This window comes from Dreissena polymorpha, chromosome 4 (assembly GCF_020536995.1).
Source record: "Dreissena polymorpha isolate Duluth1 chromosome 4, UMN_Dpol_1.0, whole genome shotgun sequence".
Classification (NCBI taxonomy): domain Eukaryota; kingdom Metazoa; phylum Mollusca; class Bivalvia; order Myida; family Dreissenidae; genus Dreissena; species Dreissena polymorpha.
Genome location: NC_068358.1, coordinates 43,723,214 through 43,743,859, shown reverse-complemented (window position 1 = coordinate 43,743,859; position 20,646 = coordinate 43,723,214). Strand labels below are relative to the sequence as shown.

Here is a 20,646-nt window from a genome sequence, read left to right as displayed (position 1 = left end):
TCATTATATTATTGCTATGGTCTATCTACCCCTTCCCCAGCACAGCCACATTACACTTAAGGGACTTGGTCATTACCGTATTTTACCATGCATAGCGCGCAGTTTTTTACCTTCAAATTTCAAAATAAAAATTCAGTGCGCGTAATACATTGACACAACGCTTTCCTGGTTGCTAAATTGCAAAAAATCCATTTCGTAATCGTAAATCTTCACAATTGCCGCCATTTTTTTTATTGTAGAAAACTACACCCTATAATGTTATAGACTGAAGGGGCCGTTGTCGAAACAACAAAAAGCGGGAAAGGGTAGGCATGAACAGGGTAGTAACAGTTTTGACAAAAATTAAAAGATGAAAAAATGTCATTGTTGGTGTTTTCACACTTCTTCATTGATTGTTCATTTAAAAAAAATCGAGGTATATCAATCCCCGCGTCGTCGCGGTATTGTTTGTTTAAGATTTTGTTGTCATGAAAACTCGTTGATTTACAATGCAAAACGTCTTATTTGAACTGACGCTAATTATTTCAATCATATTTCTCAACTTCGCTTTTGCTTTATTTTGATAATTTAATCCAAATTTTACTGTTAGCAATTCCGAAAATTTGCACTCTATGTGAATTGACAGTTTGACGTCATCAAAGGAAAGCCGCTTCCTGTCTGAAGCAATAAAGCGACAAGTTTCTCGCCGACAAAATTGGCTTCCTTTGTCTAGCAATCAACATGCCAAACTAATCGTGTGTTTGTTCCTCAATGGCAATCGTCCAATTAAATAATAGCACGTGCAAAGCTCTGCCTTCGAACCTTTTGCAGAGAACGAAGGTGGAGTTAAACGGTTAATTGAGCAAGTGTTATACGTTAGTTGAGTTCCGATTTGCCGAAATTTCTCGGCCCTAAGCATTGAAACGACGAATACATTTATCAATGATTTTCCGATCTCTGCATTAATATGCTACCGTGCGAGTATACTACGTAGGTTACAAACCAACAATAGAGATATAGACTCATTTTAGTTTCTTTCAATAGAGACAAACAAATGATATTTGGCTAATGGCTTTACGCCGATAACACCAACTGTATGGAATTGAGCGTTCGGGTGTATTGTTTGACTCACTAAAAATACCGATCAACTAGACGCAGTGACGGCGCGAAATACCGGGTCAAACTGGATTAAATCGGGAGCATCTCTTAATGGGGAAATATTTAAGTCGATGAAAAATAAAATGGGATCCACGGACGATTTGCGTAAAATTGGACATTGCTATGTTGCGGGTCGCAGAAGACTATGTCATACGATGTTGTTAGCGGCAGGTAATGAAAATGTAACGCTGTTCAAATGTGAGGAATAGGTAATAGTGGTTCGAATTTAACGCGCAGGGGTCTTGAAAAAACACGCGCAGTGCGCGACAATAAGGACATATACGGTGTTCTCGAGAGAATAATCTTAAAAATTGTCGAAAATATAGTGCTTTGCAACCCATGCTCCTGATCGTATAAACGCTCCCTACTTTAAAACAAAACATTAAGCACCCGAAAAACTCAGATTAAATGATTGCGCAATATAAGAATGGCGGCCATTTTCGGCCCAATTTTCAGGTTTTTGATCTTGAATTCTTTTTTTTCTCCATTTTGGCTTTAAAAAATCGCATGCGCGTTATACATGGGAGCGCGCTATACATGGTAAAATACGGTATATTATTGCTATGGTCTATCTAACCTTTCCCCAGCACAGCCTCATTACACTTAAGGGACTTGGTCATTATAGTATTGCTATGGTCTATCTACCCCTTCCCCAGCACAGCCTCATTACACTTAAGGGACTTGGTCATTATATTATTGCTATGGTCTATCTACCCCTTCCCCAGCATAGCCTCATTACACTTAAGGGACTTGGTCATTATATTATATTATTGCTATGGTCTATCTACCCCTTCCCCAGCACAGCCACATTACACTTAAGGGACTTGGTCATTATATTATTGCTATGGTCTATCTACCCCTTCCCCAGCACAGCCTCATTACAGTTAAGGGGCTTGGTCATTATATTATTGCTATGGTCTATCTATCCCTTCCCCAGCACAGCCTCATTACAGTTAAGGGGCTTGGTCTTTACGTTATTCGTGTGGTCTATCTACCCCTTCATCAATACAGCCACAGTACTTATAAGGGACTCCCCATCCAAGTACCAAAACGTTTCATTTAATTTAAACTGACTGAAAACTTCTTTTAGAATCCAAACAATTAAGTATTGTGTCAGACCTTGATGGAGATGACCCCCTTCATATTGGAGATGTTGGTCTCAATGTTCTTCACACATGACTGACACGTCATCCCCACCACATCAATCACCGCAGAACGCTCCATCTCCTCTCTATCTGCCTGCAAAATAGTAAATAAGTATGGTAAACAAGTGTAAAACACACTAAGACTTCTCCCAAAAATATTGAACACTTATATATATATATAGAAAGGTTTTGGGTTGGCACAAATAATAAGAGTGGGTAAGGTAACTAGAAACAACTTATTTTTTGCTATTTAAATCAAACAAATATAAAACCTTTTTATTGAACGCAGAACTTTTTTTACAGTACTAGTTCATGAACATTGAATAATTCCCACAAAATTCTCTTTTACAAACATTTAAGACATGTAAAAGTTCAAGTGCGCATAACCCAAGAACATGACTGTGCAATACTGCTTATGAGTCTGAGAAATGTCTCACACATCAACACTTCAGAAAGATGACACATTTCAAGTTTTACTTCAAAGAAATAAAGAATTGGTTTGCTCCCTTAACTTTTCACTTATGCGGTAACAATTGCCAAGTGTAGGGGCATATAACTCAGGGACATATCAATCACTGGGCTGGACAAATATAGATTACACATTTAATCTCTTGAGAAATGTAGAAGTATTTTCTCTACAAACTAAATAACATTTTATGTTCCAGCAATAAAAATGGCGAAATTCAATGGCATATAACTTAAGATCATGAGGGCCACTACAGTACCTTTAACATGTTCACCTCATAATGAGGAGACATAGTATAAGTTTCCATTGAATCAATTCACTACAGTACCTTTAACATGTTCACCTCATAATGAGGAGACATAGTATAAGTTTCCATTGAATCAATTCACTACAGTACCTTTAACATGTTCACCTCATAATGAGGAGACATAGTATAAGTTTCCATTGAATCAATTCACTACAGTACCTTTAACATGTTCACCTCATAATGAGGAGACATAGTATAAGTTTCCATTGAATCAATTCACTACAGTACCTTTAACATGTTCATCTCATAATGAGGAGACATAGTATAAGTTTCCATTGAATCAATTCACTACAGTACCTTTAACATGTTCACCTCATAATGAGGAGACATAGTATAAGTTTCCATTGAATCAATTCACTACAGTACCTTTAACATGTTCACCTCATAATGAGGAGACATAGTATAAGTTTCCATTGAATCAATTCACTACAGTACCTTTAACATGTTCACCTCATAATGAGGAGACATAGAATAAGTTTCCATTGAATCAATTCACTACAGTACCTTTAACATGTTCACCTCATAATGAGGAGACATAGTATAAGTTTCCATTGAATCAATTCACTACAGTACCTTTAACATGTTCACCTCATAATGAGGAGACATAGTATAAGTTTCCATTGAATCAATTCACTACAGTACCTTTAACATGTTCACCTCATAATGAGGAGACATAGTATAAGTTTCCATTGAATCAATTCACTACAGTACCTTTAACATGTTCACCTCATAATGAGGAGACATAGTATAAGTTTCCATTGAATCAATTCACTACAGTACCTTTAACATGTTCACCTCATAATGAGGAGACATAGTATAAGTTTCCATTGAATCAATTCACTACAGTACCTTTAACATGTTCACCTCATAATGAGGAGACATAGTATAAGTTTCCATTGAATCAATTCACTACAGTACCTTTAACATGTTCACCTCATAATGAGGAGACATAGTATAAGTTTCCATTGAATCAATTCACTACAGTACCTTTAACATGTTCACCTCATAATGAGGAGACATAGTATAAGTTTCCATTGAATCAATTCACTACAGTACCTTTAACATGTTCACCTCATAATGAGGAGACATAGTATAAGTTTCCATTGAATCAATTCACTACAGTACCTTTAACATGTTCACCTCATAATGAGGAGACATAGTATAAGTTTCCATTGAATCAATTCACTACAGTACCTTTAACATGTTCACCTCATAATGAGGAGACATAGTATAAGTTTCCATTGAATCAATTCACTACAGTACCTTTAACATGTTCACCTCATAATGAGGAGACATAGTATAAGTTTCCATTGAATCAATTCACTACAGTACCTTTAACATGTTCACCTCATAATGAGGAGACATAGTATAAGTTTCCATTGAATCAATTCACTACAGTACCTTTAACATGTTCACCTCATAATGAGGAGACATAGTATAAGTTTCCATTGAATCAATTCACTACAGTACCTTTAACATGTTCACCTCATAATGAGGAGACATAGTATAAGTTTCCATTGAATCAATTCACTACAGTACCTTTAACATGTTCACCTCATAATGAGGAGACATAGTACAAGTTTCCATTGAATCAATTCACTACAGTACCTTTAACATGTTCACCTCATGGTGATGACATAGTATAAGTTTCCATTGAATCAATTCACTACAGTACCTTTAACATGTTCACCTCATAATGAGGAGACATAGTATAAGTTTCCATTGAATCAATTCACTACAGTACCTTTAACATGTTCACCTCATAATGAGGAGACATAGTATAAGTTTCCATTGAATCAATTCACTACAGTACCTTTAACATGTTCACCTCATAATGAGGAGACATAGTATAAGTTTCCATTGAATCAATTCACTACAGTACCTTTAACATGTTCACCTCATAATGAGGAGACATAGTATAAGTTTCCATTGAATCAATTCACTACAGTACCTTTAACATGTTCACCTCATAATGAGGAGACATAGTATAAGTTTCCATTGAATCAATTCACTACAGTACCTTTAACATGTTCACCTCATAATGAGGAGACATAGTATAAGTTTCCATTGAATCAATTCACTACAGTACCTTTAACATGTTCACCTCATAATGAGGAGACATAGTATAAGTTTCCATTGAATCAATTCACTACAGTACCTTTAACATGTTCACCTCATAATGAGGAGACATAGTATAAGTTTCCATTGAATCAATTCACTACAGTACCTTTAACATGTTCACCTCATAATGAGGAGACATAGTATAAGTTTCCATTGAATCAATTCACTACAGTACCTTTAACATGTTCACCTCATAATGAGGAGACATAGTATAAGTTTCCATTGAATCAATTCACTACAGTACCTTTAACATGTTCACCTCATAATGAGGAGACTTAGTATAAGTTTCCATTGAATCAATTCACTACAGTACCTTTAACATGTTCACCTCATAATGAGGAGACATAGTATAAGTTTCCATTGAATCAATTGAGAAAAGTAGAAGTTCCCTCCACAACTTAAAACATTTTAGGCTTATATCACAAAATTGTTATGTTAAAGGGTACACAACTCTGTTTTGAAAGTGTGGATCACCGGGCATGAAAAAGGTGTCTTGCATATCTTAACTTCATGATGTTAACACATTATAAAAAATTCATTGAATTTAATCACTTGAGACATGTATAATTAGTATGCTTCAAAAACATTGTATGCTTCCCCAATAAAATCGTGCAACTTCAAGTGCATGTACATCTCAAGAAGATGTGGAACACGTTGATCACAGGACATCTACACTTCATGAGGATGACATATTCCAATAGCTTTAAAAATGTAGAAGTAGTTTGATCCAATAACATTCAAAACACAACATAATTGCAACAAATTAATTGATGTGCTTTTTTTTAAAGAAAGCTACATCACATTTCACAAAATATTTCACTTCCACCACCTCCAAAAGATATAAAAGACTCAATGTAGCAAAAGGATATGCTAAGACTTAAATGGTATAAATAAGTATCAACATCATTTATTGCAAATGCAGTCTAAAAATGCAATAGCAGCAAAGTAATTTCAGAGACGTATCACATTTTGTTCAAGGCATGCCTTTGGGTTATAAACATGATGCCACATAAGATGATAATAACAATGCTATATTTTTTAACAACTGACACTTGATAAATTAACATTTTTGGCACATACCTTTTTTATGTCAAACACGCAAGGATAAAAAACAAGCTTCAGTCTTTACTGCACAATATTACTTCCATATACATATTTGTCACCACTAAATATTGTTAGCAACAAATAAAATCACTTGATGATTGGTTAACAAATACGTGACAACACTTTCTGTTTTTAAGTATCTAATATATTAAAAAAGTCTCTTCTAAAACAAATTACAGTCTAATCACAAAGTGTTGTCCCAGATTACTGTGTGTTCTATTCTGAACCCGGGTTTTCCAGACCGCAACTCATTTACATATGTAAACAAACAACCGTCGGAGACGGGTGATGCTCCCCAAAGTGTTTTTTTGTCACAATATTGCACTATATATTCAGATAAAAGGAAACGTCTTGAGGGCACAGTAGTTGGGGGGGAAAAAAATTTTTTTATAGAAAATTTCAAAGGGCCATAACTCTGTGAAAAATCATCCAACCAGAACCCGCTGATAATATGCACATCTCTTCTTGGTAGTGAAGCTTCCCATAAAGTTTCATTGAATTCCGGACATTAGTTGCTAAGAAAAAGCCCGGACAAGAATTGCACTATATGTACAGTTAATGGGAATTTTCAAAAATTTCAAAGGGCCATAACTCTGTGAAAAATCATCTGACAAGAACCGGCTGTTAATATGCACATCTCATCTTGGTAGTGAAGCTTACCATGAAGTTTCATTGAATTCCGGTCATTAGTTGCTGAGAAATAGCCCGGACAAAAATTGTGCACGGACGGACACACGGACGGACAGACGAAGCGGCGACTATATGCTCCCCCCAAAATAAATTTTGGGGGGAGCATAAAAAAATTAAGGCAAGCACATTAACATTAAAGGCATGGAACTTAACACAGTTTTCACTTCCAAGTTTGAGACAATTGAACTTTGACTACTTTATATCTCAATGGAAACAACTGTGTAAAATATTGCTAGCAAAACAGTTATGTATTAATCTTACAGTATTTTGCTTTGGAAGGTAACAAATGTGTTCTATAAAGAACTAAATTCATGTTGTAAATAAATATAAAGTTTTACAATTAATTTGTAAGCTTTAGGTTATTTTCACTGTTTGTAGAAAAAATCTGTAATCTTGAATAACCAAACGCTAACACAATTTATATATTGTGCTATTAATTCATGTTGACGACTTCGAACTTAACCAATAAACGAAATTAAAGAATTCACTAAAAATGTCCTAATTTTATTATATAAAATAGCTTTATTACTAGTATATGTGTATGTTGCTACATTTTAATACACATGAAGTAAGTGTCTTATAATAACATGCACAATAACACTCACATTTACTTGTCACATTGCATGTATGTGTTCCATTTTTACACAATGAACCAACGGAATGTTGAACAAAAATTAATCAAATTACAAAATTTATTGGAGCACTATACAATTTCTGCCCTAACAAAATAAAACCTTAGTTTCGCATTAAATAATCAAAATGCGATCATTCTGATTTGGGCCAGATTTATGCTTTGGGTCTGTTTGTCCTGCTGTCCCAATTGGAGACATTTGTCCCAGCATTCATAAAAAAACTATGTTGGTTCTATAACTTTACTCTAAAACTCGCTATGCAAGTGCAAGTTCTGCTTGAAGAAAACAACGTACCATCGTAAATCTCTTTATTGCCTCCTAATGGACGAAATTATCAACAATTGAGCATGCCCTGTGTTGTCGTTAACATCTTAGCAGCGATTTATCAGCTACTTTTGGATTTTATCAGGCATTTATGCAATTATGATTAAAGATATGTATTGTAGTGAAATAAAAGGCAACAGTGTTTTTTTGCCTGATCAGGCCAAAATTTACAATTTTCCAGTGTATTATGCCACCTTACTTGGGATGCAACACGTTTCTAAAAAAATAACAGATTAACCTATATCTGCATATAGCATATTCATAGTATTAATTCTTTTAGGCAGAAAAAGAAGAATAAATCACATTAAAATTATTTAACATTGATTTATTGCTTTTATTTCAATAAAATTATAATTGTCAGACACCTTAATTTTCGCCTCAACAATTGTTAACAAACAATTTATTATTCCTTACAAACCATGTGTATACTTGTCTTTATATAACCCACAAAATCATGTGCACATAATGAGGAAAAACTACCATTTTGTGAGTTAATATTTTATCAATATGATAATTCCTGGTTACCTGCCTGTTGATAGTGTCCTGATGAATTTTGTATTCTATAGTAATCCATATCATAGTATAATAATTAACAAGTAGATAAAAATGTTTAATAAGAATTGTGTGTGCATTTCTGTTATAAGTATGACAATAAATCCAATCTCTATAATTGTGGCTTCAAACATTGATTTGTTATTTGTTTTTGTTTTTAAACATGTTTGCTTGTTTATATTGTGAAAAGTTAGCTTGGACTTAAAAAAATAGGTTCACAGTTAACAAGATAAATTAAGTTATAAGTTTTTAATCAGTAAACAACAAGCAATTCTTTTCACCTACTAAACATTCTTAGTACATACCAAAATAATAAAATCCTTAAGAAAATCAGTTTACAGTAGACTTCAACCAATCACTGAACAAAATGAAGTCCTATTTCACAAGATAAACCAAATATTTGTGCAGTTAAAAAAAGATTTCTACAACTCCGACTTACATATGTACCCATTAAAACCACATCCTTTACCAATAAAAACACACATCCTTGATCAATAAATTACTTTCTATATATGGATAACCGGATACCCACCTGATAGGCTGTATTATCCATATCTGATTGAAAGTAAACAGAATGTTTGAATTCACAGTCACCAATCAGACAAAATTATGTATAGTCTTTTGAACACTGTGTGTTTAATAATTGGGTCACTGCATAATTACATACTGACAATCTTATGACAATATATGATCAGTGCTATGGTAAAATTGACCGGACTGTCAGTGGACCATCCCGACCGTTTTGCCCTATTGCCCTCTTTACCGAAGAACGCGCGAATGACGTAATCATGACGAAAGTGTGTGCAGTAAACAACCCTCTTGACAGGACGTTCCTTTATATCTTGCGGAGAGTATTTCTGCGCTTGTACACACTGTAGACGATGGAATCTACCCCAAGCAACTTGCTTAGGTAAGTTCTATAGTGTTTTATAGCATAAGTACTATAATTGGCGCTGCGAGCACCAAACTTGCAGTATTTTCACTTATAAACAATCGGCTATTTTTAACCGTCAGCGTTCAAAGTCAGCCATCTTGAAAATAAATAAAGTTTCATTTAAATTTAAGTTTCCTATCGTTGTTTTGTTCACTTTTAGTGAATACAATATTTCTTTAATATACTTAAAGTACTTTTCATTAAACTAAACCGATTTCGTCGGATTTTGTCAGCTTATTGCCTAAATTTTAGGTTTATCTATTAACGTCATATTGCGGTTCGCTGAACCGTTTAACAGCTCATCTGTGACGTCTATTTTTAGGTTGTTTATGTTTAATGTGTTGAATTGTGAATTCTATTTAAATCATCACACGTTTATATTTAGAGCAGTGTTTATTTACATTGCTCTGTCGCATCTGTAACTTGTTTCAGATATATAAGCCATCTATATTAAGCTGGCTGTACATTTGAATTGTGATTGTTTTGTCTATTGTCTATCGTCAGGCGAATCGCCACATTTTTAGGTAATCAGCATAACGTTTCAGTAGAGTATTTCTACTACTCAATTTAATTCTGATAATTTCACATTTTCATCATTAATAATTCCGCTATAAGTGATGATGGATTTGAGTGTTCTTCGTATTGAATTTGATTGTTTCATTGAATTTGTTTGTGTAACTGTATTGTAGTGAAAACAATTCACTATTTATCAAGTATTAATTGGTGAATTTCTAACTTTTTCTCTCTTTGGGTGTATTTATATACTCAAATAGATATCAGTAAAATTTGATTTGTTATTATATCACAATTTCACTATAGTTATCGAGTAATAACTGGTGAATTTCTGACTTGTTCTCTTTGGGTGTATCTATATACTCAAATAGATATTTTATCAGCAAACATTAGAAACATTGATCTGTGACTCAATTACAATTTCACTAGTTATAAGGTAATAACTGGTGAATTTCTTAAATTTTTCTTGAGTATTGATATACTCATACAGATATTTTATCATTAGAAATTATTATGCATTGATTTGTGATTAAATCACATTTTTACAAGTTATAAATTAATAACTTGTGAATTTTTTGCTTTTCTTGTTGGGTATAATTGAAACATAATTTCACTACATGTGAGATTCAATACTTGTTACTTTTATTGAAATTCGTGCTTGAATTATTAAATTGTATGCCATCATTGTGTTTGTGTGTTTTTCAAATGCAATGTTATTTCAAGTTTACGGGGTATTTGAATGTGTAATATTCCCGTGATTGTTTTTGTCTGCTTGCACATTTCAATTTGTGTGACCTATATTTCATTATAATATACGTGCATTGTGTGTGCTGTTTACCCATAAAATTAAAATCGGCGTTGCAATATTTGTCCGCTATTTCTTTCACACATTATTTTAATTACATAAATCAAAAAAATGAATCGTGTTCAACTAGTGGATATTGACACGGCGCCGGTAACGGAACTACAAACGGTTCCGGGTATCGGCGCCAGGGTGGCCCAATCAATTGTATCGTACCGGGAATTTCACGGTAGCATTACACCTGATGCTTTGGTCAAACTCCCGTATATACGACCATCAAGTCAAATGTGGAATATGATAAGATTTAGCAAATCTGAGTCAGGGACCGTAAATGAGTTGGAAATTGTGAATGAGGGTGAGGATGAAGGTGAGGGGTTAGAGGCAGCTAGTGAGCTAGTCGTTGTGCCGGATACCAATTTGGGTTTGGGAGTAATAGAGAGGGTGACGGCAGCGATTGATAGTGCGTCCCTCAGTGGACCTCCTGCATCATATATCAAATCATCTGATGCTAAGAAGGGGGATCAGGGGGCAAGGTCAAAAGTGATACAGGAAAGGACGGAGGTAGGGTTTAATCAGGGGTCAGTGGAACAGTCTGTACAATATCTGACTGTGACACCATCGCCAATGCCAATGGAGCCTAAGTCTGTTCACTACCAGGCCGCAACTCAGCCCAGTGCGGCAATAGGGTGTCAGCAGAGGTCATTAGAGCAACCTGTACAGTATAGGTCTGTGACTTCGACACAATATATTCCGATGAACCATAGTGTGCAGTCTGGTTCATACCAGGCTATGGCTCAAATGCCCCAGGCACATGGGACGTACCCTGTTCAGTTCCATGCCATGGGGCATGGGGCACAGCCTGGTCAGTATCAGATCATGACACATGTGCCGGTATCACAAGCGGGTCAGCTGCAATATATGTTGGTTGGATCTCAGGGTCAATTAATTGACCCTGTAGACCATGCCACATATGACATATATGACCTCGCCTGTACAGTCAGGGTATGTTGCCGCGCCACAGGTGGTACCTACACCGCAGGTGTGCAGGAGCGTAGCAACCCCACGTTGTGTTTCGCGACATGCTACACATGCGGTGCGCGGTGCTACAAATAACACGGTTGCACCACCTGTTGGCCAGAGAGCTATGCTTTTAGGTCAACAAAAATCTAGAATCCAGTCCTTACCTAAAGCACTGGTCTATGATGGCCGGGGAAGCTGGCATGCTTTCCTGACCAAATTTGAAAAATACGCGGGTATTTTCGAATGGGATGACTTTGAGAAGCGGGATTTCTTGTGTCTCTGTCTCACCGATAAGGCAAGTGAGTACTATGCCTTAGTGATGGACAGGGAGGTGGAGCTGGGCTACATAGAGGTAGTTGACAAGCTCGAGAGGAGGTTTGGTTACCGGGAATTGCCGGAAACGGCAAGGGTAACCTTTTCGGGTGCGCGACAGGGAGAGGAGGAGTCTGTGGATGATTGGGCGGACAGGGTTTTGACCCTTGCTGGCAAAGCCTTTAGGGGTTTGCCAGAGGAGTATATGGTGCAGGAAGCGATTTTGAAATTCTGCATGGGAGCTAAGGAGAGAGAGGCTGGGGAACAAGTTATAAATCAGCGGCCTGTGTCAATAGAACAGGCAATTGACAAACTTAAATGGGCTATCCATACTCACGGGTTAATGTATGGAAGACCAAAGTTGGTGCGAAAAGTGGAATGTGAGGGGCAGGTAGAGGTTGCTGAGGTGAAGGTGGCCTCTCAGAATAGACTGGTTGAAAGGGTGGTCAAGTTGGAGGAGAAAATGGACATCCTGATGGGTAAACTTGACCAACTGTTGGCAAGACCCACCAGAAGTCAATCTCCATCCCCAGCCAGACGCCAATGTTTTAATTGCAACGAGGCAGGGCATTTCAAAAGGGACTGTCCTAAACTTAGGAGCAGGACACCGTCCCCGGCTAGGGGTGACCGCTGTTACCGTTGTAACGAGCTTGGTCACATGGCCAGAGATTGTCCCAAACAGGCAAGTGATAAAGTCGGTGATACCCCTAGAGAAGGTAGGAAGGTGTCTTTTGCCGATTTAAACGGCAAGGGGTCAGTGTAGAGGGTCCAGACCTGATCCACAATGATAGGGGCCCACCGGTCATAATCAGACAGATAAGGTCTGATTCGATGTTCCGGGTTAAAGTGAGGCTGAACGGCCTTGCAGTACAGGCTGTAGTAGATACGGCGGCTGAGGTTACCTTGGTTTCGGACCGGGTAGTGGCTCAGTTGTCGGAAAAGGTTCCGGTGTTGGAACATGTGTACATGAAGACTGCAGGGAGAGGTCTGCAGATGAATGGTTCCATTGTGGGACCAGTAACCATCCAACTGGGTGATATGGTTTTTCAAGAGAGGGTTTATGTAGCCCCTATTGAAGATTGCATGTTGCTCGGGCTGGATTTCTTGAAAAAGCATGGAGCCACTATCGATATCGTAGGGGCCACCATGTGTTTAAATGGCCAGGTAGTTCCCATGGCTCAAGAAGGAGAGTTAGTGGAGGCAAGAGTGGCAAATGTGACTGTCGCTCGAACTGTTGTCATACCACCCAACTCGGTGGCCATGGTAAAGTGCTCTTTGGGAAAACCAATCGGCACCTTTGCAGTGGAGGCTGAGTGTGGTGATGTGATAGTGCCTATGTCGGTCCATGTTAGTGAGGCTGTGCTACGGCTACCAATGGTGAACATGTCGGGTCACCATGTAAGGCTCAAGCAAGGGAAATTGGTTGGAAAGGCAGAAGAGGTACGTTTAGTGAGACCATTGCCCGAGGAACTGACCTCAGTAAAGGTGGTACGAGAGGCGGCAAAATGTGATAAAGATATCACGGTGCCAGACCATCTCAGAGACCTTTATGAACGTTCGAAATTAAACTTGAGCGATGAAGAACAGGTGCAGGTGGCTGGGTTCTTACGTGAGTTTGAGGATGTATTCGCTAAAAACGAGTATGATCTTGGCAATTTTACTGCTGTTGAGCATTGCATAGACACGGGGGAAGCCAAACCCATTAGGCAGAAAATGCGTAGGACCCCTGTCGCCTTTGTAACGGAGGAAGAGAACCATCTTAAAAAGATGTTAGAGGCGGGGGTGATCCAGCCGTCTAACTCAGAATGGTGCTCCGCGCCTGTGTTAGTTAGAAAGCGTGATGGGTCCGTTAGGTGGTGTGTAGATTACAGGGGGTTGAACTCAGTCACGGTGAAGGACGTGTATCCTTTGCCCCTGATTGAAGACTGTATAGACATGTTAGCTGGCCAGAAGTGGTTTTCAAAGCTGGATGCTAATTCTGCTTATTGGCAGATTAAGATCAAGGAGTCAGACAGAAAGAAAACTGCTTTCACAACTAAGTATGGGCTATTTGAGTTTGTCCGGATGGCATTCGGTCTATGTAATGCACCGGCGACATTTTCTCGGGTTGTAGGCTTAGTACTGCAGGGTTTGAACTGGAACAGTGTTCTAGCCTTTCTTGACGACATCCTTGCTATGAACAAGACATTCGCTGAACATATGCTTACAATACGGGGGGTATTCGTCAGATTACGCCAATACCAACTGAAATTAAAACCCGCGAAGTGTGAGCTGTTTCAGCATAAGGTGGAGTTCTTGGGGCGTACTGTAGGACCAGAGGGTTTGGGGTTGTCCTCAAATGACGTTAGGGTGGTGGTAGACTGGCCAGTTCCAACCTGCTCTAAAGATGTAGAACGTTTCTTGGGATTGGTAAATTACCACCGAATGTTCATATCGGATTATGCCGGACGGTCGAGGGCGCTGTATGAAATAGTTAAAGACTATCAGTGGGGGGATGACCAAGATACGGCCTTCCTTGATTTGAAGGAGGCCCTAATGTCCGCCCCGGTTTTAGGACTTCCTAATCGGAATGACCCTTTTGTACTTGACACCGATGCTTCTGATAAAGCAATTGGTGCGGTTCTCAGTCAAATACAGGCAGGGGCTCCTAGGGTTGTTTGTTATGGGTCATATGCGCTGACTAAAGAACAGAGGCGGTATTGTACCACGCGGAAAGAATTGCTAGCGGTAGTGAGGTTTACTCGACAGTTCCGCCACTACTTGCTGGGCAAACGTTTCACGGTTCGCACGGACCACAGTAGCCTTACTTGGTTATTGAATTTCAAGGAGCCACAAGGGCAGATAGCTCGCTGGATGGAGGAGTTGAGCCAGTATGATATGGACATAGTCCACCGTGCTGGCAAGAAACATGCAAATGCTGATGCATTGTCACGATTGCTGGTTGATGGAGGAGACCATTATGAGCATGGTGTAACCCTTGAGGTTTTGCCATGTGGTGGTTGTCCGAAATGTACTAGGGCAGAAGAACAATGGGGTGGGTTTATTCGCGAGGTGGATAACGTTGTTTCTCTAGCACCGGTCATAATCCAGGAGGTAAGAACCGGAGAAGACTCTGGTGTCGAGAGTACTGATAGAGCCGCCCCAGTCCAGGACCGGGACGCTCTACTTAAAGAACATCAGTGGGCGGATGACGACTTCCGGTTTATCCGGAAGTGGTTATTGCATGGTACCGAGCCTCCTGATGGAGAGTTGTTTCTAGCAAACGCAGCCTTCCAAGTTTTATTGGATTAATCGCCAATGTTTTAAATTGGAGGCGGATCTGCTTTGGCGAATCGACCCAAAGTCAGATCGTCAGCAGTTATTGGTTCCACGGGAATTGCGCCATGAGATCCTGGTGCTGAACCATGATATTCCTCTGTCAGGACATCAGGGCGAACAGCGTACTATTGAAAGGGTTAAGGCCAAGTATTTCTGGTACCGCATGTCAAAGGACATAATCAAGTACGTATCCAGTTGCCCGCGTTGCTCTGTAAGCAAAAAACCTAACCGTAAGGCTAAGGGCGAGATGATAAAGTTTCATTCTGGACTCCCAATGGAGAGGGTGCACATTGACTTTCTAGGTCCTTTGCCCTTAACGAAAAAGGGAAACCGGTATGTGATGATGGTGGTGGATCAGTTCACTAAATGGGTAGAATGTATACCGTTGCCTTCGCAGACCGCTGAGGTTACTGCAGAGGCAGTGGTAAATCAAGTGTTCTGTAGGTATGGGGTACCTATGGAAATAATGACTGATCGGGGTACCAACTTTGAGAGCATTCTGTTCACGCAAATGTGTAAATTATTGCACATTCATAAGACGCGAACAACTGCCTATCGACCAAGCACCAATGGTCAAGTGGAAAGGTACAATCGCACACTCATGGATGCAGTCCGTTGCTATGTAGGTTCCCGAGAAAATACTTGGGACGAAAATCTACCGCAAATCGCGGCGGCAATGCGTTCATCAGTGTGTAGGAGTACTGGTTTCACCGCTAACCGTATGATGCTAGGGAGAGAGGTTTATACTCCTGCTGAGTTGGTTTACCCATTACCACCTCATGAGGCACAGCCTGTGACTGAGTATGTCCACAATCTAGAACAAAGTATGGTGTCAGTCCATGAAACCGCTCGCAAGTGTTTAAGCGGATATCAGGCTCACATGAAGCGGGATCATGATGTGAGGTTATGTCAAAACTCCTACCGGGTTGGTGACATGGTATATGTGCTTAATGTGTCGGGAAAGAAAGGCAAAGCTAAGAAGTTGTCGCCACAATGGACTGGGCCGGGGGTTGTAGTGAAAAAATTCACCGATTTCCTTTACCAGGTCCGATTACGAGGGAAGAGGGTTAATGTGAATCATGACCGATTGAAAAGTTGTAAATTGAACAACCTTCCTGCCTGGGTGGTTCGAGAGCGAGAGAGTTGCGGTCTTGCGAAAGATGTGCAAGATGAGCAAGTATACTGTATGTGTAGGGGGATTGATGATGGTTCCTTTATGATTGCTTGCGATGTGTGTGAGGAGTGGTACCACGGAAAGTGTGTGGGAGTCACGGAGGAACAGGGTGAAGAAATAGATCTGTATACATGTCTAAGTTGTAGGACAGGTTAGGTCTATACTTATCGTATATGCCGGTAGCTTGTGAAGCTCAGGCACATTATATTATAAATATGTGGTGTTTTGCAGAACGCCACGTGTGGTTTGTCGCATGGATGGGCGTGACATATTTATTGAGGTCGAGGAGGCCAGCGGTCGGGGTACGCTTTGGAGTTCGGGGCGGGACCTCGTCATTGAGCTGGGGACGATGTTGCCCTTGGACCATGGTAGGGTAGAAAGGGCGGTGGAAGGCCAAGTAAGTTTGGCCAGGAGGAGAGGGCGCCTAGGGTTTGTATCCGAGGTCAGGAAGTACGGCCATCAAATTCTTAGTGATTCGTTCATTAAGAGGGTGTTGGCCGGTCCTGAAAAACAACGGAGGACCCCTGGGGCTTCACTGAGCGGGAGGCCCCGGGGTACTGTAGAGTTGTCCAGATCGAGACCAAAGCCGGCTCCGATCCTGACAGCGCTGGACTTCCCTGCGTTGCCAGCACAGTTGGGATCGGAGGGGGTCAAGGTTGAACCTGGGGTAGAGTCACTCGTGCCCAATCCTTCCTCGCTGGACACACTTGTGTTGCCAGTAGGGTCGGAGTGTGGGAGGGTGAAGGTCGAACCTGAGGAGGAGGCATTTGTCTCCGATTCGACATCGCTGGTTGTCCCTGAGTCGCCAGTGAGGTTGGTGGAGGTCAAGGCCGAGCCTGAAGGGGAGGCCTTCATGGCCTCGCAGCCATCAGCACTGGACTTCCTTGTGTCGCCAGTGAGGTTGGTGGAGGCTGCGTGCAAGGTTGGCCCCGAAGAAGGGGTCATCATCATCTCTGATGAGGAAGACATGGAGGTTGATGCTCCTTTGGCGGCTAACCTTGACCAGGAAATTGTGGGGGAACCCGGTTTTGCACGGCCTATAGATGAAATGGCAGAGCCCGCAGGGGCAATGTCACTTCAAGGTAGGATGATAAGAGGTATGGACCGGTGTGAGAGACGGTCCAGGCCTCTTGATAGAGGGGCAGAGTTTAATGGAGGGGTTGGGACCAGGGATAGATCCCGGTCCCAGCAGGATGATGTGGGTTTTAAGAGGAAAAAGACCCAGGGTTGTCCCGTGTGTGGATTAAGGGCAAGATCGATAAGACACCATGTTGAGGCCCGGCATTTTCCGCCTGTGTTTCGTCGGGAGGCATGGGAGAATCCGGAAAAGGACCATGTGCGGTTTAGAGGGGTAATATGCGTCATCAATAGTCTGGGTCTCCAGAGCTTTGATGAGGCTATGCTTTTCGTGGGCCGCCAGAGGTTATCAATTTCGGAGCAGTCCTGCCTGAACGACAAGGACCAGGTCTGGTTAGAAAGGGTCTCTCGCAGGTTTATGTTTTACATTCCCCCTATATTCCACGTTGCACGGGTAAACTCGCGAGCGCTCCTCTTCCACTGGAGAGTGTTGGCCGCGTTGCTGAAGCTATGCAGCCAAGAGGTAAGAGACGATTTCTTTGCCCAAAGGTTTGTCAGGCGGCGCGGCGTGGTCCAGGTGACTGGGTCGACTCAGGCAACTGAGTTGATGCAGAGATCCGGACCAGATTGTTGTGTGGCGGCCCAGGCTACTGGGTCGACTCAGGCAACTGAGTTGGTGCAGGGAGCTGGATCAGATCGGAGTGTGGTCATGGAGGCTCAGGCGACTGTGTCGAGTCCAGAGATGGATTTGATTCAGAGACCCGAGCCAGTCACTTGTGTAGAAAAAGGGGCCCAGGTGATGGCGTTGGCTCAAGTGGCAGAGTCGGTCCCAGAGCCCGGGTCTCTAGGGAATGAGTGTGAATTGGGTGATGACTTTGAAATTGCACCTGTGGTTCAAGAGTGGATTTCGGTTAGGAATGCTGAACTCACCGCGTTCGACAGCCACTTTCACTTGGACCGCAGTTGTAAGACGACCAAGGTTGGTTCTATTGAGGCGTTGGTGGGGCATACCGTGGGGCCAATGCCTGAGGTACCAGTGCGGGTAAATGGGGGAGTTGCAGTTTTCTGCGATCCACCCAACTACCCAAGGGAATATCCCAGTGTCACTGGTTTCGGGTCGGCTGTCGGGGTACATCCTAAGGCGCCTCTAAGGGACGTTAAAGGGGTGGTAGGACAGGTGGAGAGAGAGTTGAGGAAGGATGGGGTGGTAGCGCTTGGAGAGATCGGTTTAGACAGAACCGTGCCTGAAAGAGAGTGGGGTAGGCAGGAGGAGATGTTTGTAGGGCTGTTGGAGCTGGCTTGCCCTAGGCGACCAGTTATTTTGCATATTCGGGGGCAGGACACGTACTCTTGTGAGGCTAGTGCCCTTGCCCTCCGACTCATGCAGAAGAACGTTAGTCCGACTCAGCGGATACACCTCCACTGCTTCACGGGAACTCTCGATCAGGTTCTGAGTTGGTCCGCTGCATTTCCCCGTTGCTACTTTAGCATCTCAGGTCTGGCTGCGCGTTTTGATGAGGTGCAAAAGTCAGCTGTGCGAGGGATTCCGGCCGACCGACTCCTAGTTGAGACCGATTCTCCTTACTTGCGAGTCCGAAGTAAGAAAGACAATACTCCGGCGTACGTGGGTGAAGTTGCAAATACGGTGGCCCAGATCCGAAAGGAGACCCTCAGGGAGATATTGCGCACTACTGCTGAGAACGGCAGGCGTCTTTATAACCTGTAGGGGTCGGATACTGGAAATAGTCTGTTGGCGAGTTGGGGATCGAACCATATGAGGGTGACGCGGTTGCGCGCGCCCTTTAACTAGTGATTGAGGCGGTCGGATGTCTGTTAAACACTGGCCAAGGGGCGTCGATAATAGAATGTGTCAGGATTCAGTGATGTGGTCTATGCTTAAGGAAACGGTTGGTCAAATTATCAAATGAGTGCTCTGGGTTTAAAAATAAATAAATAAAATACAAAGGTCACATGGTGATAAATAAATAAAATACAAAGGTCACATGGTGAGTGGGTAATGCAAAGGAAAAAACTAGCCAGGAATGTTTCTGTAAGTATGAGATCATATTGTGTGGTCTTGGAAACGTGGTATAGGGGTGTGGCAGACTGTCTTGGTGGGGTGAAGAGGAGGGCTATAAAATGGGGAGGAATATGGTAAAATTGACCGGACTGTCAGTGGACCATCCCGACCGTTTTGCCCTATTGCCCTCTTTACCGAAGAACGCGCGAATGACGTAATCATGACGAAAGTGTGTGCAGTAAACAACCCTCTTGACAGGACGTTCCTTTATATCTTGCGGAGAGTATTTCTGCGCTTGTACACACTGTAGACGATGGAATCTACCCCAAGCAACTTGCTTAGGTAAGTTCTATAGTGTTTTATAGCATAAGTACTATAGTGCTTAGACATGGGCATCTTAATGACTCAAACAGGTACTTATGTCAAAGTTATTTGCTGAGCTGTCAAGCCTATTAGGGAGTTTAATTGTCTCAATGATTCAGAATATTCTTAGACAGTTTTATTTTAGATGCATCCAGCTGATTGAGAACAAAATGCTGTATTACGCCAAATATCTAACAGCAACATTTTTCATCACAAGCTTTGTTTCTTTACTAGGTACACGAAAGGTCAATTTAAGAGATGTAAATGTAATAATAGTGTGCTTTGATGAATTTTACTCTATGGCAATTTTAACAACATGAAGTCTTATATAGGTGTAAAGCTTTTAACTGTGTTGATAACAATTTAGGTAAAAACAAGAGCACCGCATAACGGGTGCCACGCTCGGCTACGGGGGCAGTTTTGAAAAGAAAGCTTGTAAACAAAAATTTTAAGGTCACAGTGACCTTTGACCTAGTGACCCAAAAATGGATGTGGTATGTAGAACTCATCAAGGTGCATCTACAAATGAAGTTTCAAAGTTTTAGGTCGAAGCAATTTGATTTTAGAGCCAATGTTCAAAACCTTAACAAAATGTTCAGGTTTTAGCACGACGCCGACAGCGGATGTCGGACGGC

At 41.0% G+C, this 20,646-nt stretch overlaps 2 protein-coding genes and 1 long non-coding RNA gene across 21 annotated transcripts in view; 1 reads left to right on the top strand and 2 right to left on the bottom strand.

The window, feature by feature from the left end:
* Nucleotides 1–20,646, bottom strand: part of LOC127879228 (copper-transporting ATPase 1-like) — a 95,558-nt gene that overhangs the window by 51,730 nt on the left and 23,182 nt on the right. For 14 of the 18 annotated variants that reach the window (XR_008048980.1, XR_008048975.1, XR_008048976.1 and 11 more), the window contains exon 2: nt 2,257–2,376. Coding sequence is in view for 11 of the 18 variants with exons in the window: in XM_052425954.1 (XP_052281914.1) it covers nt 2,257–2,376 (120 nt within the window). In the remaining 7 variants the exon portion in view is untranslated. Of the gene's footprint in view, nt 1–2,256; nt 2,377–8,783; nt 8,805–8,917; nt 8,961–9,010; nt 9,047–20,646 lie in introns of those variants that run through there. The other 4 variants (XM_052425952.1, XM_052425953.1, XM_052425960.1 and 1 more) reach the window with 4 other exon arrangements.
* On the bottom strand, nt 3,014–5,441 carry LOC127879273 (uncharacterized). Of its 2 annotated transcripts, XR_008048988.1 has the most exons (4): nt 4,746–5,441; nt 3,575–4,609; nt 3,353–3,505; nt 3,014–3,283 (listed from the first exon to the last, which is right to left on the bottom strand). It is a non-coding gene; the product is annotated as an uncharacterized LOC127879273 (long non-coding RNA). The 2 variants fall into 2 exon arrangements; XR_008048987.1 differs by lacking the exon at nt 3,353–3,505 and having other exon boundaries at nt 3,560–4,609.
* On the top strand, nt 9,182–20,050 carry LOC127879233 (uncharacterized). Its single transcript, XM_052425974.1, has 2 exons — nt 9,182–9,388; nt 16,783–20,050. Exons 1-2 carry the CDS (start codon nt 9,360–9,362, stop codon nt 19,352–19,354), a joined length of 2,601 nt encoding a protein of 866 aa, XP_052281934.1. The 5' UTR covers nt 9,182–9,359; the 3' UTR covers nt 19,355–20,050.